This window comes from Sardina pilchardus, chromosome 8 (assembly GCF_963854185.1).
Source record: "Sardina pilchardus chromosome 8, fSarPil1.1, whole genome shotgun sequence".
Taxonomy (NCBI): Eukaryota; Metazoa; Chordata; class Actinopteri; order Clupeiformes; family Clupeidae; genus Sardina; species Sardina pilchardus.
The window spans coordinates 18,632,726-18,648,893 of NC_085001.1; the positions used below are offsets into that span (position 1 = coordinate 18,632,726).

General features: G+C 48.4%; 1 protein-coding gene across 8 annotated transcripts in view; it reads left to right on the forward strand.

Moving 5' to 3' along the window:
* Nucleotides 1–16,168, forward strand: part of fbrsl1 (fibrosin-like 1) — a 251,886-nt gene that overhangs the window by 224,140 nt on the left and 11,578 nt on the right. For 6 of the 8 annotated variants that reach the window (XM_062543054.1, XM_062543055.1, XM_062543057.1 and 3 more), the window contains 3 exons: nucleotides 11,056–11,551; nucleotides 11,719–11,981; nucleotides 13,998–14,248. In XM_062543054.1, coding sequence (XP_062399038.1) covers nucleotides 11,056–11,551; nucleotides 11,719–11,981; nucleotides 13,998–14,248 — 1,010 coding nt within the window. Of the gene's footprint in view, nucleotides 1–11,055; nucleotides 11,552–11,718; nucleotides 11,982–13,695; nucleotides 13,857–13,997; nucleotides 14,249–16,168 lie in introns of all 8 variants that reach the window. The other 2 variants (XM_062543056.1, XM_062543059.1) reach the window with 2 other exon arrangements.

A 16,168-nucleotide genomic window follows, 5' to 3' on the forward strand; every position in this document is an offset into this window, starting at 1 on the left:
GGCTTACCCGAAGCTGGGCACACTAAGCCCTGGGCCCCCCTGTGAAACGCCCTGGGCCCTCTCCCAACCTGTCATATGCCAGCCTCGGGATCAGACGCTTGCTGATGAGGGAGGGAGTCCTTGGGATATTACCTCTCTCCCCGCTGTGGCTCAGAGACTAACTTAGAAGACAGAAACCAATGGAGACGCGGGCCTGGAGGATACATTTTCCTTGTTACAGCCAAGGCAGTGGAAGTATTATATTGCCTGTAGATTTCATGGGGGATTTGCAGCTGCATGTTTATTTACCGTGTTCAGTACTTACCATTTCTTACACTAATACATAGATCACATACCAGTTCATTTGTTGGTATACGATTTTGAACCTTTCGTAGGTTTCTGTTTTATAGCTGTGCGCTATATATTTTGTATTTTCTCTCGGGCCACCACAGGAGTTTTCCGCATCTTTTTGAAGACAATCCCAGACCTGTTTTTTAGTGTCTGTTCTTCTGTGTTATGCAGTCGGAGCCCATGTTGTTTTTTTGCAGAGGAGGTTGTTACGTTCAGTGGTGAAGCCAGATGGCAGGCGATTGTGGCCAAACATGCAGCTTGGATAAAGTTCAGACGCTGGCAAGGAAGATGCGGCAGACTAGATGGATATTGCAAACACGCTTGTGATGGATTCTACTTTTGCGGGATGGGGGTTCACATGGACCTAAAGCTTAGAAGCTTGCTGCCAAGTACAGAACAGAAGTAAATGATTAGAATTCTTGGACCGCAAACAGCCTGCAAGTTCTGTTTCATATGTTGAATAATTTGAAATGAGTTTGAACTCTATATCCAAGCACTGTATCCAAATCTTGTAATGTAAAAGTTTAGTAATACGAGCAATTCTGGCATCTCTCCCCCGACTATAACCTTTGTTTTATTTTTTTTAAGGGAAGAGAAGGGTATGCTGTTCTTGTGCAGCTATTTCAGTTATGCAAATGAGCAGTTGTAGTCAGTTCAGATTGATATGTTGGTTCAGCCTGTATCCAAATTCTCTCTTTGTATATTTGTTTACATATTTGCAATAGTCCTGGTATCATTTACATTATACATTAGGGGTTCAGTCGATATTCTTAGTTTTTTTTTTTTTTCTGTGTTTTTCCATGTGTGTTCTGTTTAATTCTAAAAAGTTTCGGTAATACCCACAAAGTCAGCACATGCCGAAATAAGTAATGAGATATTTACTGCTACAAGAGGAGGTTGTTCCAAAACCATATCATAACCATGTCATTAATCCCCTCCGTGTTTAGCTAAGACGTGAATTAATATGGTCAGACATGGGCCCGTCTTTGGGATGTGGAAAGAGGAGGGGGAAAAAAAGCCCTTTCCCAGTGTGGTCCGCCATTAATCAAACGGTCATCTGTTTGGGTGTTGTTTTTGGCTACCAGCGTATTCCCCATGCTGGGCTGAAGACAGGCCTCTTAATGGCTGCCTAACCGAAGCGCTCCCATCCAAATGAGGGGTCCAAGCGGCGGGGCTGTTATTCTAGTGCTGCCGCGGGCCGAGGGGGGAAGAGTGCGAGGCTGTTTTCCAGCCGTATTTGCTTTTCGTGGACGTCGACCAACACGAGAGGGGGGTTTGGAGGAGCATCTCACCAGGAGAGATTTGTGGCCTGCAAGGGGGTTGGGGGGTGGGGGGTGGGGGGTTTAAAAAAAAACTTAAATACAAACCATACTGTTCATATCTGCCAAAATGGGTTCATGGAAAGTAGTTCCATCCAGTACTCACATAGGAGTATGTTATCAAAGAGCCTTAGTCTTGAAGGAATTGCTGGTTTTACTGCAACTTGTAGAGGAGAAAGAAAAAAAAAAAAGGAAAGTCAATCTATATTTGTCAGGATTTCCTTCTTCAATTCCGTGCCTTCACATGGATTTCAGATAAGTACCATGTGTGTTCTGGAGCCTTTCATCTTTAAGACCTGCACAGGCTTTACTTTGAGGGCCCTGGCGCATGATTGGGTGTCTCAGTGAATAGAGATGAGTGGCGAAGGAACCGGGGAGATCCCATCAGTGACTCTGCACACTGCACACTAGATTAGCTGCCCAGGGCCCCCCCCCCCCCCAGCACAGCACAGCACAGCGCCACACGGCACACCCGCGCCACCGAGCCACTCCTGTAGCAGGTGCGGTCACGAGTGAAGTGTGGTGAACGAGGTCCTCGTCGAGAACAGGCCATCTGTGGCTCCCCTTGCTCCCCTTTTAAAAAAACTAATTCTGTTTAAAAAAAATGGCATTTGCCAAGTGTGACGCTCGTGACGGGGACATTTTTACGCACGGTGTCGTCTGCCGGGGGCGAAGATGAAGCAGTCGCTATCCCCTTTTCCGATCCAATTCCGCAGGCGCCCGTTTCAGTACCTTGCCGCCACATTGACCCGACGCATCTCGCCCGCATTTTGGAGCTAACCAAGAATTTCCGCGGTCTCGCATTTTGGTCATGCACTGCATGTAATGCGGAAAAGGTTTCGCCTTTTTGTCCGGTAAATGCAGAAGGAAATGAAGTGCTTTTAGCGGCGCGCTGAATGGTGTTCTACCTGACCTCGCCCAGACAAGAGCCACTTGTCACATTATTGTCATTTTGTCTGCTCCGCTTGGATGCCTGTGAAGTGATGTGTAAACACACGCCCGGCCCAAACAAACAAACAAACAATTGTTTGCTCCTGCCCCCTTAATGCCAGGAGGGCTGACCCAAATCTTTTGACCTTGTCAGATAGGGCTTTCATCCTGGCAAGACTTAGTGTGTGTGTGTGTGTGTGTGTAGTGTGTACTTGCTTGTTTATGTGTGTTTGAGTGTGTGCGTGTGTATTTGGAAGCACGTGTGTCTACATGTGTATGTGTCGGCGTGTTTTGGTCGAGAGGGTTAGGTATGCACGGAGACGTGGCTCTTGCATGAGAGGGCAGGCCCCCGGGTCAGAGGAACAGGCCTTGTCTCCATTTGTTTTCCCTGACGTGACTCTCATGTCCGTGTTCTCCCCTGTCCCCTCCGTCCTCGTCTTCCGCCGCTCACCGCCCTTATTAGCTGCCCCCGACGCTGCCTCTCCTCCCTGGCCCCTCTTATCCCCCGCGCTCCTCAATAGCACTCCCTAATCAAGGATGATGGATTGGGTGCCTAGAAGCACCAAGAATGTTTGCTAACCTGATATATCCTTGTATGCTCATCCTTGGAGAGTTTTTTTTTTCTTCCCCTTCCCTTCCTCCCTGCTCCCTCTGTCTGTCTCTCTCTCTCTCTCTCTCTCTCTCTCTCTCTCTCTCTACTACGCTCTCTCTTTCTTTAAGCGCCCTTTCTCTCGTTCTTTGTCATTCTTTTTTTTGTGTGAAAGCCTTGAGGTATGCCGGTCAGTTAAGAATGTGAGAGCTTTGTGTTATAATCCAGTTGACAACCACATGAAAAGGTCTGTTAAGCCATTCCAAACACTCATGTGTTGGTTCTTAAAAGTAGCGCCCAAGTCATTTGTTGCTCCAAACAGGCCTCAGGTAATGTGTTCCTCCGGAACATTCTTGGCTTTACAGCACAGTAGATGTAGTGGATCAAATCTCCTTGGCTACTTGTTCATAGTTTGAAGCTCTTAGAGGTGAACTTTTGTATAGGGATGTATTTCATACATACCTGTCCATGGTATTAACACCCTTTCTTTGCCTCTTTTTGAATGTAAAGATTTGCACGAAAGGAATTTAGCCTTTAAGGAAGGCATTTCTAGCTTTGTCCAGCAAGTTTTCAGTCATGACCATGGTGTTCATGACTTTACAACTCACACTTCATGTTTTCAACTCAATCTTCATGTTTCAATATCTTGCCAGTATAATGGAATAAAAAGAATAACTAAATTCTAGCCAATGAAATCCTTAATGAAAAAGTTATTTCTCGAACATGTTGCTTGGCCCTGGTGTGCGCGTTTACAGTGTAGCGTCATAATGTACTGTAGACATCTGTGAAGACTTTGGCTGGCCGGTGGGAATGCGTTTATGAGAAATGAGCCATTAACTCTCCGAGGGGCCCCTCATTCACAGGCAGCACTGATCAAAAGAGTATGAGAACGGCAGAAAGTTGAACAAACAAATCCGATAAGGGCCCGATTAATCACCTTGATAAACACATGCGAGGTTTATATGCCAGGCATGTGTGGTATGTAAGATGATTTAAATGGAGACGAATGAGATGGTGCCAAAGTTTTTTTTTTGGTTCTTTCTACAGTATTTGCCTTGCTACCGTGTTGACTTTCTTATCTGTTCGACTTTCTTCCACTTAATAGCCTTTTTAATGTCAACTTTAATCGACCGCATTTTTCATACGCTGTGCATTTTGCCTCGGTTAATGTTTCTTAAAAGGATATTTATCAAGAATGTAAACGTGTAATGAGTTTGTTGTTGCCATGTGCTGGTTGAGTGGAAGGACAAAATCAGATTTCATTCCTTAGCGACTGAACAAAATGCTGTCGGTCCCGTATCAACAATTGTGAGCGGGAAGAAAAGAAAAGCTGACAAAACGCTTACGGAAACCCGATCCAACCCAAAACATCGACGCCGGTCCTTCATGGTCCTCCAGCGCTCGGCTCACAAATGTCACAACAGTGAATGATGTGTGACAAATGGTGAGAAGCTGTCAAGCGCCGATTGTTGCTGGGCCTCTCCAGGGGCAAGGAAGATTGCAATAGCAGGTAGAGAACGGGAGAATGGAGAAGGAAGGAAAAACATGCTGGCTCTCATAGTCTTGGTGTCAGGCCACTTGGGACGCTGAAGGATTTCCACTCAGCCATTACTTTCCATTGTGAAATAATCAGTTAGTCACTGACAGATAATATTATATATCCACTTAGTGGCATTCAGGCTCATTCTTGAAGGGGCCCATAAGAGTGTCTCTATTTACGTTTCAACCCCACCCCCCCCACCCCCCTAAAAAAAATATATTTTGGAAGAGGCTTTTTAGACTAAACATTCGGTGGCATTCTTGTCTCTCTGTTTCTCTCCTTTTGTCACCCATTTTTTTTCCCCCACCGTCTTCGCCCTCGTCAATAGCTTGTAAATCTCGGTGCAAGCAGCTGGCAGTCCTAATAGAGGATGCTTTCCTGCCGGGCAACAAAGAAGCATTGTTGAAATCGGGAGGGCATTATGCAGCCGCATAAAGCTGACACGCTGCTAAAGAATTATTGCCCATATTGAGCGCCGCGGAGCCCCGCGGAGGGATGCTGAAAGGGGGTCTTGGAGGTATCTTTACAGGAGCCCGAGTGCCGCGGCGGTGCAGCCCCTGCGTCTCCTCCGCCGCCTACCGCCGCGACGGCAAACAGGAGCAGCAGGCTTTATTAGATGTGGCAGCCGTTGTCTCCAGTCATCTAGATAATTGCGGCGCCGCATCCTCCGCCGTAATCAATCGAGACAGCTGCCGCTGTGGCTCTCTAGTCCGGTGGGTGAGCAATTCGCGCTAATTAATGGAATGATAAGGCTTTTGTGGGCTTGCGGCTCCGCACAAATGGTTTTCGGGCGGGGGGTTGAAATGCTTCCTGGCCCCCACCGACACACTGCCACGGCCACCGCCGCCGCCACCACCTATGATCTCCTCCGTCAAGTTCACCACGCCCCTCCCCTCCCCTGAGCCGGGCCGTAGTCTGCAGGTTGGCCGTATCCACCACGGGTCAATTCCGCTCGTGAACAGGGTCACATTCCAGGCTTTTAGGCAGGGGTGGTGTCAGACGAGCGTCTGGACTATGGCTCTCCATAGGGCTCTGCGGACACACAAAGATCTCCAGCTTTGCGGCAATAAAGCCCCCATAACGATGACCCCGAATGGCCGCAGGGGCCACTGATGAAGCAGGAGGGAGCAGCCGCCTGCCAAAGCACATGGCTGCTTAACAGCCAGAACAGCTCTCCAGTGAGACACTGGGACGGGGCGCAAAAAAGCAGATCCTCCACGCTCACGCTCCACCCTGGCGGGGAACAGCTATATCTCTCTGGTGTGGAAACAGAAAGAATTGCAATCTGGAACTCTTTGTGTGTGTGTGTATGTGTGTGTGTGTGTGTGTGTGTGTGTGTGTGATCCACCCTCCTGGACAAATGGCTCTTAACCATAGGGACCCACCTCACGGCTCCGACCAGATTAGTCCAGTCAGCAGGGGCGCACATACGTAAGCCGGCCCGATTTGAGCCTGCCGTCCCTCCCGTCCGTCAAGAAGCACATGTGCCACGGGAGAGAGCGAGAGAGCGGGCGAGCGAGGGTGGCATATGCTGCCGCTGCCATATGGCCACGGTTTTGAATCCTGGCCCAGCATGAGACAACACTGATTCATAGCGGGCGAAGCTGCCAGCTCTCAGAAATGAACATTAGGTGTTCACAATTTATGTGTAGGCTTTGACAGCAAACGTGTTACAGCTTAACACCCTTTGCATTCTGTTGCCATGCAGTCCTTTTGTCAGCTGCGGTGGAAATAACTAATTGAAGCGTGCCAGCTGTCCCCAGCCTCCCCGCAATATTCTGGCTGCCTGGTCCTGTCGCTTCTCTCGTTTCAAAAACCTGATATAGGAGGAGACGGCAGCTCAAACCTGTTTCCAAAAGGAAAACAAAACAAAAAAAACCTCGCTTATGATGATATTGTCTGAGGCAAACAAAAGCTGCCTGCACTTCCAATGTGACTTTGATTTGATGATTAGCCCGACAATTTGTGGCAGCGCACTCCCGACATTCATCATCTTCCAAAATCACTTAGATGAAATCACACAGCTTTTTTTGTAAGTATGCACTCTCACTTACACAACAGTCTGGTGGCTATGGAAGTGTTGATTTCCCGGACTGTGATTTCGTACATGGCCAATGTCTGTTTTAGTCATCTGTTTTTTCAGGCTAGAATATATGTGAAAAAAAAAGGCCCAACCAGTCGTAAATTACACGCTGGCGCGGAGCAGTTGTTGGAATAGTCACAACGCACAGCCTCATGTGTTGCTCTCGCTAGGATAGGCGGGTTTCTCGCCGCTCCCGAGCCAAGTCAGGGAGAGAAGATGAAGGGGTTCTGTGTTCCATGCCATATGCGTTTCTCTGCAGAGTCTTTCAAGACACACAGGCTTCTTCTTTTTTTATTTATTTATTTTTTTGCGCCCTCCACCCCCCCTCCTTTTCCCTCCCTCCATTCCTCCTGTTTTTTTGTGAACGTTTCTGTTTATGTTCTGGCAGTGCGCTGATGCGCGCAGACCGCAGCGTTTGCCTTGTAAATGAGAACACCCAGTGGCTGGCTTCTTTTTTCGCGCCGCGGTAGGCTTGCCGAAGCCCCTCCGGACACTGCAGTGATTTACATACCCAGATGTCTAATCTTAAAACGGCATTTGCATGCCGCTTTCCCAACATAAGCACAGTTTGCAGTGCCACTGTAGGCCAGGTATATGACACGCATTGCCTCATTTGCATCGGCTAGGGCCCCAGTCCTCAGATCATTTCGGTTGACAAATTGTGGGGGGGAGCGTCGTGGCAAAGAAGCTAATCGCGTTACCAGAGGGGTACAGGCATGCGCCGGCAGGAGCCTCGCTAATGGAAACACTTAACACTGCCTCGGCAAATATCAAATAGTGCAAATAGGATGCACACGTAAAAACTGCGATAGCGCCGCCACCGTAATGTGTTTTGAAAAGCGACGTGCGGGGGGGGGGGGGCTCGGCCCCAGCCTCGGAAATGAGCAGGGTGCTTGCGGCTGCCGCGAAGATGGATGGACTGCAGCAAGGTGAGCCGTGCCGGCGTGGCTGCTGGCACGGCCGACCATCTGCCGGCTCTTTCATCAGCGACACCGGGGCTACGGGGGAGGCGCCAGCCCTCCAGATGTTCCCGAACGGACGATCCTCTTCGTCGCCGCCGCCGACACCGCCGCCGACACCCCCACCACAAATGGGGTCAGATGTGAAGGGTATTAGCGAGGGGGGACAGCTGTGGGACGACTCAGGGGTCGACCGAGGCCCCTCTGGAAACATCAGTCACAGAGGCACCCTGGAAAGTGGTCTATTGCACTGGAACATATCCCTCCCCCTGTATATACACACACACGCACACACACACACACAGGCTGTGTCGTGCTGGGCGCATGGGCCACATCCCCGGAGTAAAAAGAAAAAAGCAGAACAACTTGGATAACAAAAGCAATGGAGGAAAGAAACGGGGGTGAAGGGGGGGGGGGAGAAAAAAATCAATACTCAAGTGAAGTGTCATCTGGTGAACAGGGATGCCAACACCCCCCAAGGGAGTGTCATTCTCTCCTCTGTCACCGACCCATCAGGGGTTTTAGTGTCATAGTGCCCTCGTGTCTCTTCCCCCGTGCTTGTCTGTGTGCGGCTCATTGTAGGAAATTACCCATAACATCTGTTTCAGTGGCTCGGGGTCCTGTTCTCTCGGCTCACTGGTAGGTGGCTAGCTGGTAGCTGCGCATTCTCTTAGCACCTAGGAGTTGGAGGCAATTAGTTTGATGAAGCCTGCAAGACATGCAATCTCCCAGTACACTGAATTATCGTACCGCCAGGCAGCTGTATAGGACACTGACACAGACTGAGCGAGTGCCAGAGGAAAAGTAGTTTGGCATTCCAGCTGTCTTACTCCTTTCTATTAGTGGTAGAAAATTCTTTTCAGGTCAAGACTGTCATATTTTGTTTTGACGGGCAGAAACAGGTTGCCTGTGACACCTGCTTCATCATTGTGTCTTTGAGTTGTGGGGCCATTGTGTCAATCACAAAGAAAGTTTTTGGCACCATTTTTTGCTTTAAATGCCATGCTAGCAGCTAGCAGCAGGGCCTAATTCATCGATATATTCAGTAACTAGATTTCATACAGTTGGTGTGTGTCACTTGTCACATTGTGCCAATTCATTCACTAATAGGTGGAGACAACAAGCACGACCGGTTTTGACACAAACTTGTCTTGCCACATAGATGCGTATTTGGACACCTCCATCTCCTCCTCTGCCCTTGTGCCAATGCGTCCATATTTTAAGCCTCATCTGAATCTTGACAGTCCGCCGTGGCACTTTGCCGCTGTCGGCAGGAATTCGGAAGGTAATTGGGATTGTGTTGCATTTCCTCCAACCTGATTAGGGTCACATTCCAATCAATCAGGCACGGCTCCTCATTACACGTGGTAGGAAGGACACTGCCAGGCCTGCCCCCCCCCCCACGCCTGTCGGGCCAGTTTAATGAGCGGAGGGCTCGGCCAATCGCTCGGCGTTGGCCGCCACCATTATATCCCATTAGAATCATCATTAAGATAACCCCCCGGCTCATTTTGCCCCTAAGTAACGTGGCCCTAGTCATCCAGCGCTCGGCCTCCCACTAAGGTCTCGCCAAACACAATGTGTCTGGCAACTCCGTTTCCTAGGTAACGTCAGCGATGGGCGACATTAGACTGAAAATATTCCCCTTTTCTTCCCTCCGCCCTGTCTTTTCCTTTTTATTGAGAGCTGAGCCCGACACCAGGCTCCGTTTTTTTATTTTAACCTGCTATAGCACTCTATTTCACGACACAAATTCATTGCATTCCTGACACCTTTCCCTGGATATATTTTTCTTTCAAAAGGCAAGGGGGGACGACAAGTTTAAAATCTCAGCATAGCTTTTTATCACCCATTTATTGGTGTTAGAACCCTTGAAAGATTAAGTGGGCTCTATTAAGCCTTGGGATATTTCGTTAAAAGCTTTTGCATTTAACTCCCCCAGCTTTTAGCAGCTTGCTTTGGCCATCGTTTGAGGCTGAAGTGAACTGGGATGTTGGAAGCATTTAATTGGAGTTGCAGTGAGATGCCAGAAATCCTGGCTCCATGATAAGAGTGGAGATAAGAGCCATTGATGGAGATGTTCTCTAGTTTTTTTTTCCTTGTTCACTTTGGTCCTTCATATTTGGCTTTGTTTTCTGAGCTGTATTGGAGCTGGTGAAGTACACATCTGTTTGTCAAAAAGGTTTCATTAGCTATAAAACTCAATTTTCCTCCGACAGCATGGTATCTCATTAGTGCATTTGCCCAGAGACATATTGATTGTAACATGTAGCAACATTTCTGTTTGCCATGAAGAGTTCCTTTTTGACTGTCATTATTCTGCAAATCCTCCCCTTTCTCTCTCTCTCTCTTTCTCTCTCTCTCTCGCTTTCTCTCTCTCTAAAGTGAAAGTGCCTTCATTTTTTTTTTCCCGTGTGATAATTCTATCCACTCTCCGGTTTAATCTTTTGGAGAATAATCTCCCCCTCTCATCACAATTCCATGCCGAAGCGAAGTTGAATAGGCAGCGCGATGAGACGCCCGCGTGCGAAAAGCTACTTGTGCAGTGAGGGACCCCAGATGAATTGAGAAACGAGGAAGTGTCGTCAGTTCAAAGTGCTTTGGCTCCAGCTCAGAAATCCCTTGAAAGATCTGGGGGAGGGCATGCGCCAAAAGGCCGTGATAAGGGGGCATGATCTCTTTTCACAGCACAATTGAAACATAATTATTTCATGCCAGATTGTGTGCTCAGCAAAGCCCTGAATAGGCACGGCATTTAACTTTAATTAGGTGTGATTTATTCATACCGACTGGATCGCTCACAGAAATTGGATCATCTGATTATAGTCAAGCATGAAAATGACCTGATTAAACACTTCATAAAACCTAGGGAGAAAAATAAAAGGGAGCCATGGGTGAGAGATAGGGGGGGTGATAGAGTGTGTGTGTGGGGGGGGTGGGGGGTTTGTGAGAAGGAAGACAGATGTGGAGGCTTCTTTTTCTTGTCGTCTTTGTTGCTTTTTGGCTCCAACATAGCACACGTTTCTCCATAGCAGACAGACACCACCAACACCCCTCCCCCCCTCTCTCCATTCCTCTGCCTTCCTTTCCCCCAAAGCTTCACTTCTCAAAGGCATCTGGTGCCACACTGTCACATTGATGATTCGCGGAATCGCATGAATTCAAAAATAGCTGGTTGTTTATTTCCCCATGCAAGTGCAGTTCCTCTCTGTGTGTTTGCTACTTTTTTTTCTAACTCAACTTTCTTTTTGTTTCTGTCTTGTCTCTGTGTGTGTGTGTGTGTGTGTGTGTGTGTGTGTGTCTAGGTGTGACGCCGAATGAGAATCACGTGTCCAAGACCTGCAGTGCAACCAAAGTCTCAGGCCTCCAGCGCAGCCAGGAGCAGAGCAACGAGGTGCCCTTCGCACCGCCCGCGCCGAGCCCCACCCCTGCCTCTCCACCCGCCGGCTCCCCAGCGCCTGCCGCCGCCCCCGCCGCGCCGCCTCCTGCCCGGGTGCGGCCCACGCCGCCGCCTCCTCCGCCCCTGCCCCTGCCTCGGCCTCCGCTGAGCGTCAAGAAGGAGGCCGTCGCGGTCGCTGCCGGCGCCGCCGTCAGCGCGCCTCCCCCGCGCATCCCCACCCCGCCACTTCTCAGGACCCAGGGACACCCCCACCCCCACCCCCACCCGCATCCGCACGCACACCCCCACCCCCACCCCCAGACGCAGGAGCTGCGCGTGCCTCCGCCCCAGCACCACCTGCGGCCCGTGCTCAACCACCCGGTTCACCACCCGCTGCAGTACAACAGCCTCCACGACATCAGGTGAGCATTCCGCGCCGGTCGATTCGAAAACCTGCCCACGGGGCTAAACCTGCGGTGTTATTGACAGAAGCAGTCGTCCCTTCTGGCACTGTGCTAACTACCTTTCCTGTCTCCCTCTCTCTACCTCTCTCTCTCTCTCTCTTTTTTTCTCTCTATCTATCTGACAGCAATCACACCGGTGGTGTCAGCAGCAGCCTCCCCCTCCCCAAGCACCACCTCCCCCCTTCCCCCCACCTCAGCAGCCTGCCTGCCTCCAACCCCAACCTCCACCTATCTGTGGCCAACCTCTCTACCTCGCCCTTCTCGTTGCGCTCCCCTGCCCATCGCCATCCGGCCATGTTCGCAACCCCCGCCACACTGCCACCACCTCCAACCTTACCAACCAACAGCCTGGTGGTCCCGGGGCATCCCGCGGGCACCCCTTACCCAGGTAAGGAGAACGACATCCAGCCACCAACCACACGCCAGCAGTCATAGTGTCATTGAGTGCCCTTATAGAATAAATTGAGTATTTATAGTTTAGAAAGTAATTATTGGAAATAACACATACTGTACCTTCTTAAATGAGTGGGTAAATAATCATTTGGCACAAGCATTAGCTACAAATGAATGTGGACAGCTTGTTGTTATCATAGTTTTAATGTGAAGCTAGCATACAGGGTGCTTTTAAGCAAGTGCACTTCTTTGGAATGCGTGTTTGTCTGGGAGAGTAATATTTACATAAATCCACTCAGCCAGTGTCATTAGTCGAATATTACATGCCATGGTTTGTTGATTGCGGCTGTTTCGGATTCTTTATAAAATTAACACAAACATGGCTTACCTCAGAGGCTAGAATGCACACACTTTGCCAAGCCAAGTCAACAGAGCAGAGCAGAACCCACATAATCAACAATGTGCACAGTTTTTCCTGATGTGACTCAATTACAAAGCTTCCTCTTTAAAATCAGGCCTAACCACAGTTATATGTCTGTCTGTAAAATCTTGTTTTTACTACATGCTCATTAGAGGGCTTAAATTCACCACACTGCGGCTTAGCCCTGAAAACATTCGAGTCTGGCTTTGTACGTAAGAAGCTGGGCTAATGATGTGGCTTAGAATGAGGCCCTCATGCTATTGCCATCACGACCACTTTTATACCATTGTGTACAGTACTGATAATCTCTCTATTCTTTGATGTCAAAGGACTTGAACTCTTGCATTTAAACTTCAACTTTGAATTGAAAATATGTACTGTACCTGCATATATGAGAGTTTGACAAAGTTTCTCCCAAGGTACATCTTTTTAAACGTTAAATATCGTGAACCGGTAAGTGCACACATGTGGGCCTGATGACAACCAAATGGTTTCAGCATTGAATTAAAAAAAAAAAAAAAACTTGGATTCATTGGCAGAGTTTGCATTCAATGTACCTATCTTGAATATGCAATGATATGGCATATAACATGGAGTATTGCATACTTCTATATGTCAGATGTCCTCCGATGATCAACTCACAAGCCGCATATTAGCAAAACTGAGCTGAGGTCAAATCCAGTTTAATCAAATCCAGTACAGTGTTTACAGATTACAAAATAGGAAGAGTGTGCTGACTAGCTAGCTACCTACATTCTTATATTATATTACGTTAGAAAGAACAAAGCAATACCCGCCATTCAGCTATCTATAAAGCATCTCCATTGTTTCTGAAAGTTAGAATATGGAATTTTTTACAAAACTGTGATATCATAGAGATAACTGAGATAGAGATTTGCTAAAAAAAAAGTTTGCTAGGTCGAATTTAGTTAATTAAGCTGCCATTGTTGCAGTTCTTTAGCATACTAGTGCTAGCATACTTTCCCAGAGAGACAATCCAATAGTCATGGTTACACTTTGATTCACTGTGCACTATGCTGTACTTTGCTAGGACATGAAAATAAATCTGACCTGAAGTATTTTGAATTGTAAAATGAAATTATAGACTGGTCACCTTTTTAAAAAGGAATGATTTATTCATTAATGAGATAATTCTCTAACATGTGTCCGCTCCACATGTCTTGAGTTAGTTCTTTCAGAGGAAGGAGTACTGTTCAAAGCAGGGTCTTGAGGGACAGACCGTGTGTGTTTTCTGCTGAGATGACTCTTGGTTCTTTCTTGTCTTCAGATACCAGCCTGTTGATATCATTCAACCAACCAATCATGTATTGCCAGCCTCATTCGGGGATTCTGATTGGCACATTGTCACAGGCAACTCTCTTACCACCACCAATGAGTCCTCACGTAGAAAACCCTCACAGCATGAGCTGGAGAAACAGAGAATGCCAGGTGACTACTTTTCTCTTCTTTTCTCGGCGCTGTTGTTAAGACTGACTGGCTCCCGTGCCCTTTCTTGTGTCTCCCTCTTCCCCTCCTCCCTCCCTCCTTTCCATCCTTTTTTTTTCCACCCCTCGCTCTCCTTTCTTGCAGAGCATGACCTCCTGCGGCAGGAGCTGAACAACCGCTTCCTGGTTCAGAGTTCGGAGCGGAACAGGGGGCCGTCGGCGTCCCCCCTGGCCCCCGTGTCCCTCCTGAGGGCAGAGTTTCACCAACACCAGCACATGCACCAGCACCAACACACCCACCAGCACACCTTTACGCCCTTCCCCGCCGGCTTGCCCCCGGCGGGCATCATTGCTCCGCCCAATGCACCCCCCATGGTGCGTACCCCAGCCAGAAATGTGAGGATAAGTAAAGCTCCAGTATTTCCCCCCCTACACCCCTCAAATCCATACCAACCCCACCTCCCAACCCCACCTCCACCCACCCTACTTCCAGCTCCACCACCAACAACAACGACAACAACAACAGCAACCAACCCCCCCCCCTGCCCCTACCCCCAGACCACACCCAATCTACTAGCTCAAACACCCACTCCTACAGATCTTTAGTGGCCACGGCACCCTGGTTCCCCACACACGGCCTCCAACACCCCTTCCACTGGAAGAGTTTTGAGAAAGAGCAGTCATCACACCAGCGTTTGTGTTAAAAGTGTGAGAGTGTCGGGAAATGGCCCAGTGCTGACATTCATAAGTGCTGGCATAGCACGACTGAGCTCGATTGTTATGGGCGGAGATCGCTCAACAATGAGCTGATTCGCTCCCAAGTCCGTGCGAGTTAACGTTTGAGGCCTGGATGTCAGATTAATCAGCGTAAACATCTTTTACGCCCCTCATCAACACGGGCAGAGCGTGGGCGGTTGGCGCAGGCAAAAACTATGATCTAACTTAATTAGCTCGTCGCTCTGTCGACAAACCAACAAGTTTCACAGTGTCGGGCTAAAAAGGAACATGGCGAGCCGCGCGGTTTATTGCTTTCATATGAGGTGGCATTTAAAATGTTTATGAACGCACTGATTTCCTCTGCCTTGTAAGAGAAACAAAGGGCCTGAGAGCCAGATGTGCGTGGCGTGACTGCGGTTCAACTTAGGTCCCTGCGCTCTCCACAAAAAAATGACAAATTCAAAGCCTGCGGTCGCCGCGAATGACTTCACTTTTGAAAAAGATAAAAGCGATGACATCACGGAGAGCGGAATGTTTTGATAAAAAGTGTAATTGCTTCCGCCTGCCCTCTGCCATCAGATGGCCAAAGGGAGAGGGGGGCAAGCATTGGCAGGCCCTAATCGGAAAATTGCAACCGCGTAGTTATGTCTACCCATCCATCATCCGCGAGCGCACAATGGACCTGCCGAGAACGTTATCCAGTCGTTTGGGTTTTCCGTAATGAAAAGCATGCTTGTGCTGTCTCAGCACTGGGCCCAATACGATATAATCCATTCTGTCATGACCTCGGACGAAATGACCCGGGAGTCAGGAGCACAGTAAAGGCATTGTCAACCCGCGGCTTATCCAGCCGTGCCTGTGTGCTCAAAAATCAGAAAGTGTCTCGGGGATGTGTGTGTGCGTGTGTGTGTGTGTGTTTTTGTGTGATCTCAACATGTGCCGCATCTTATCGCCTGTCTTGCCACTGCCCGTTCCCAGCCGATCAAAGTGTGAAAGCCCACCTTTCTGCAACATGAAAGACCATTGATTATCGCTCTCGGCCTCGAATGTTAGCCATGTCATGTCTGTTGATGTCCGAACACTGCGCCTTTTTTTGAAAGGCTCTACAAGGCTTTAATGTTGTGTTTGCTGTATAGCAAAATGCATTGTGTGTGGTTTTGTTAAAGATGTTTTAAATTAACCAGTGCTTTTTCCCTCCACAGCAAAAAAAGAATGTGTGTCTCTTATTCAAAGCCCAAATACTGTTACTGTGGTTACTTTAGCATTGGGTTAGCACTGTTGGAAAAGGCCCAGCTGTGTGCATATTTAGAGCTCACTGTCGTTTCAACTCTGCAACAGCCTTTGGCTAATAGCTGTAATTAATGAAATTATGAATCCTCTGTATTTGTTTATTGTCGTACGGCCCTCCGGCAGCTGGTTTGCCAAATGGCAACAGAGTTACCCCCCCGCCCCTCCCCCTTTCTCTGTAAAGAAATACTCTTAATTGTTTAAAGATGAAATATCCAGCTTTAATTATCCAAAGCTGTTTACAATAAACGTCTGACAGCGCTCGTAAATTACAAAGCATGAGGTTTATAGACAGCCATAAAGCGCGCTGTA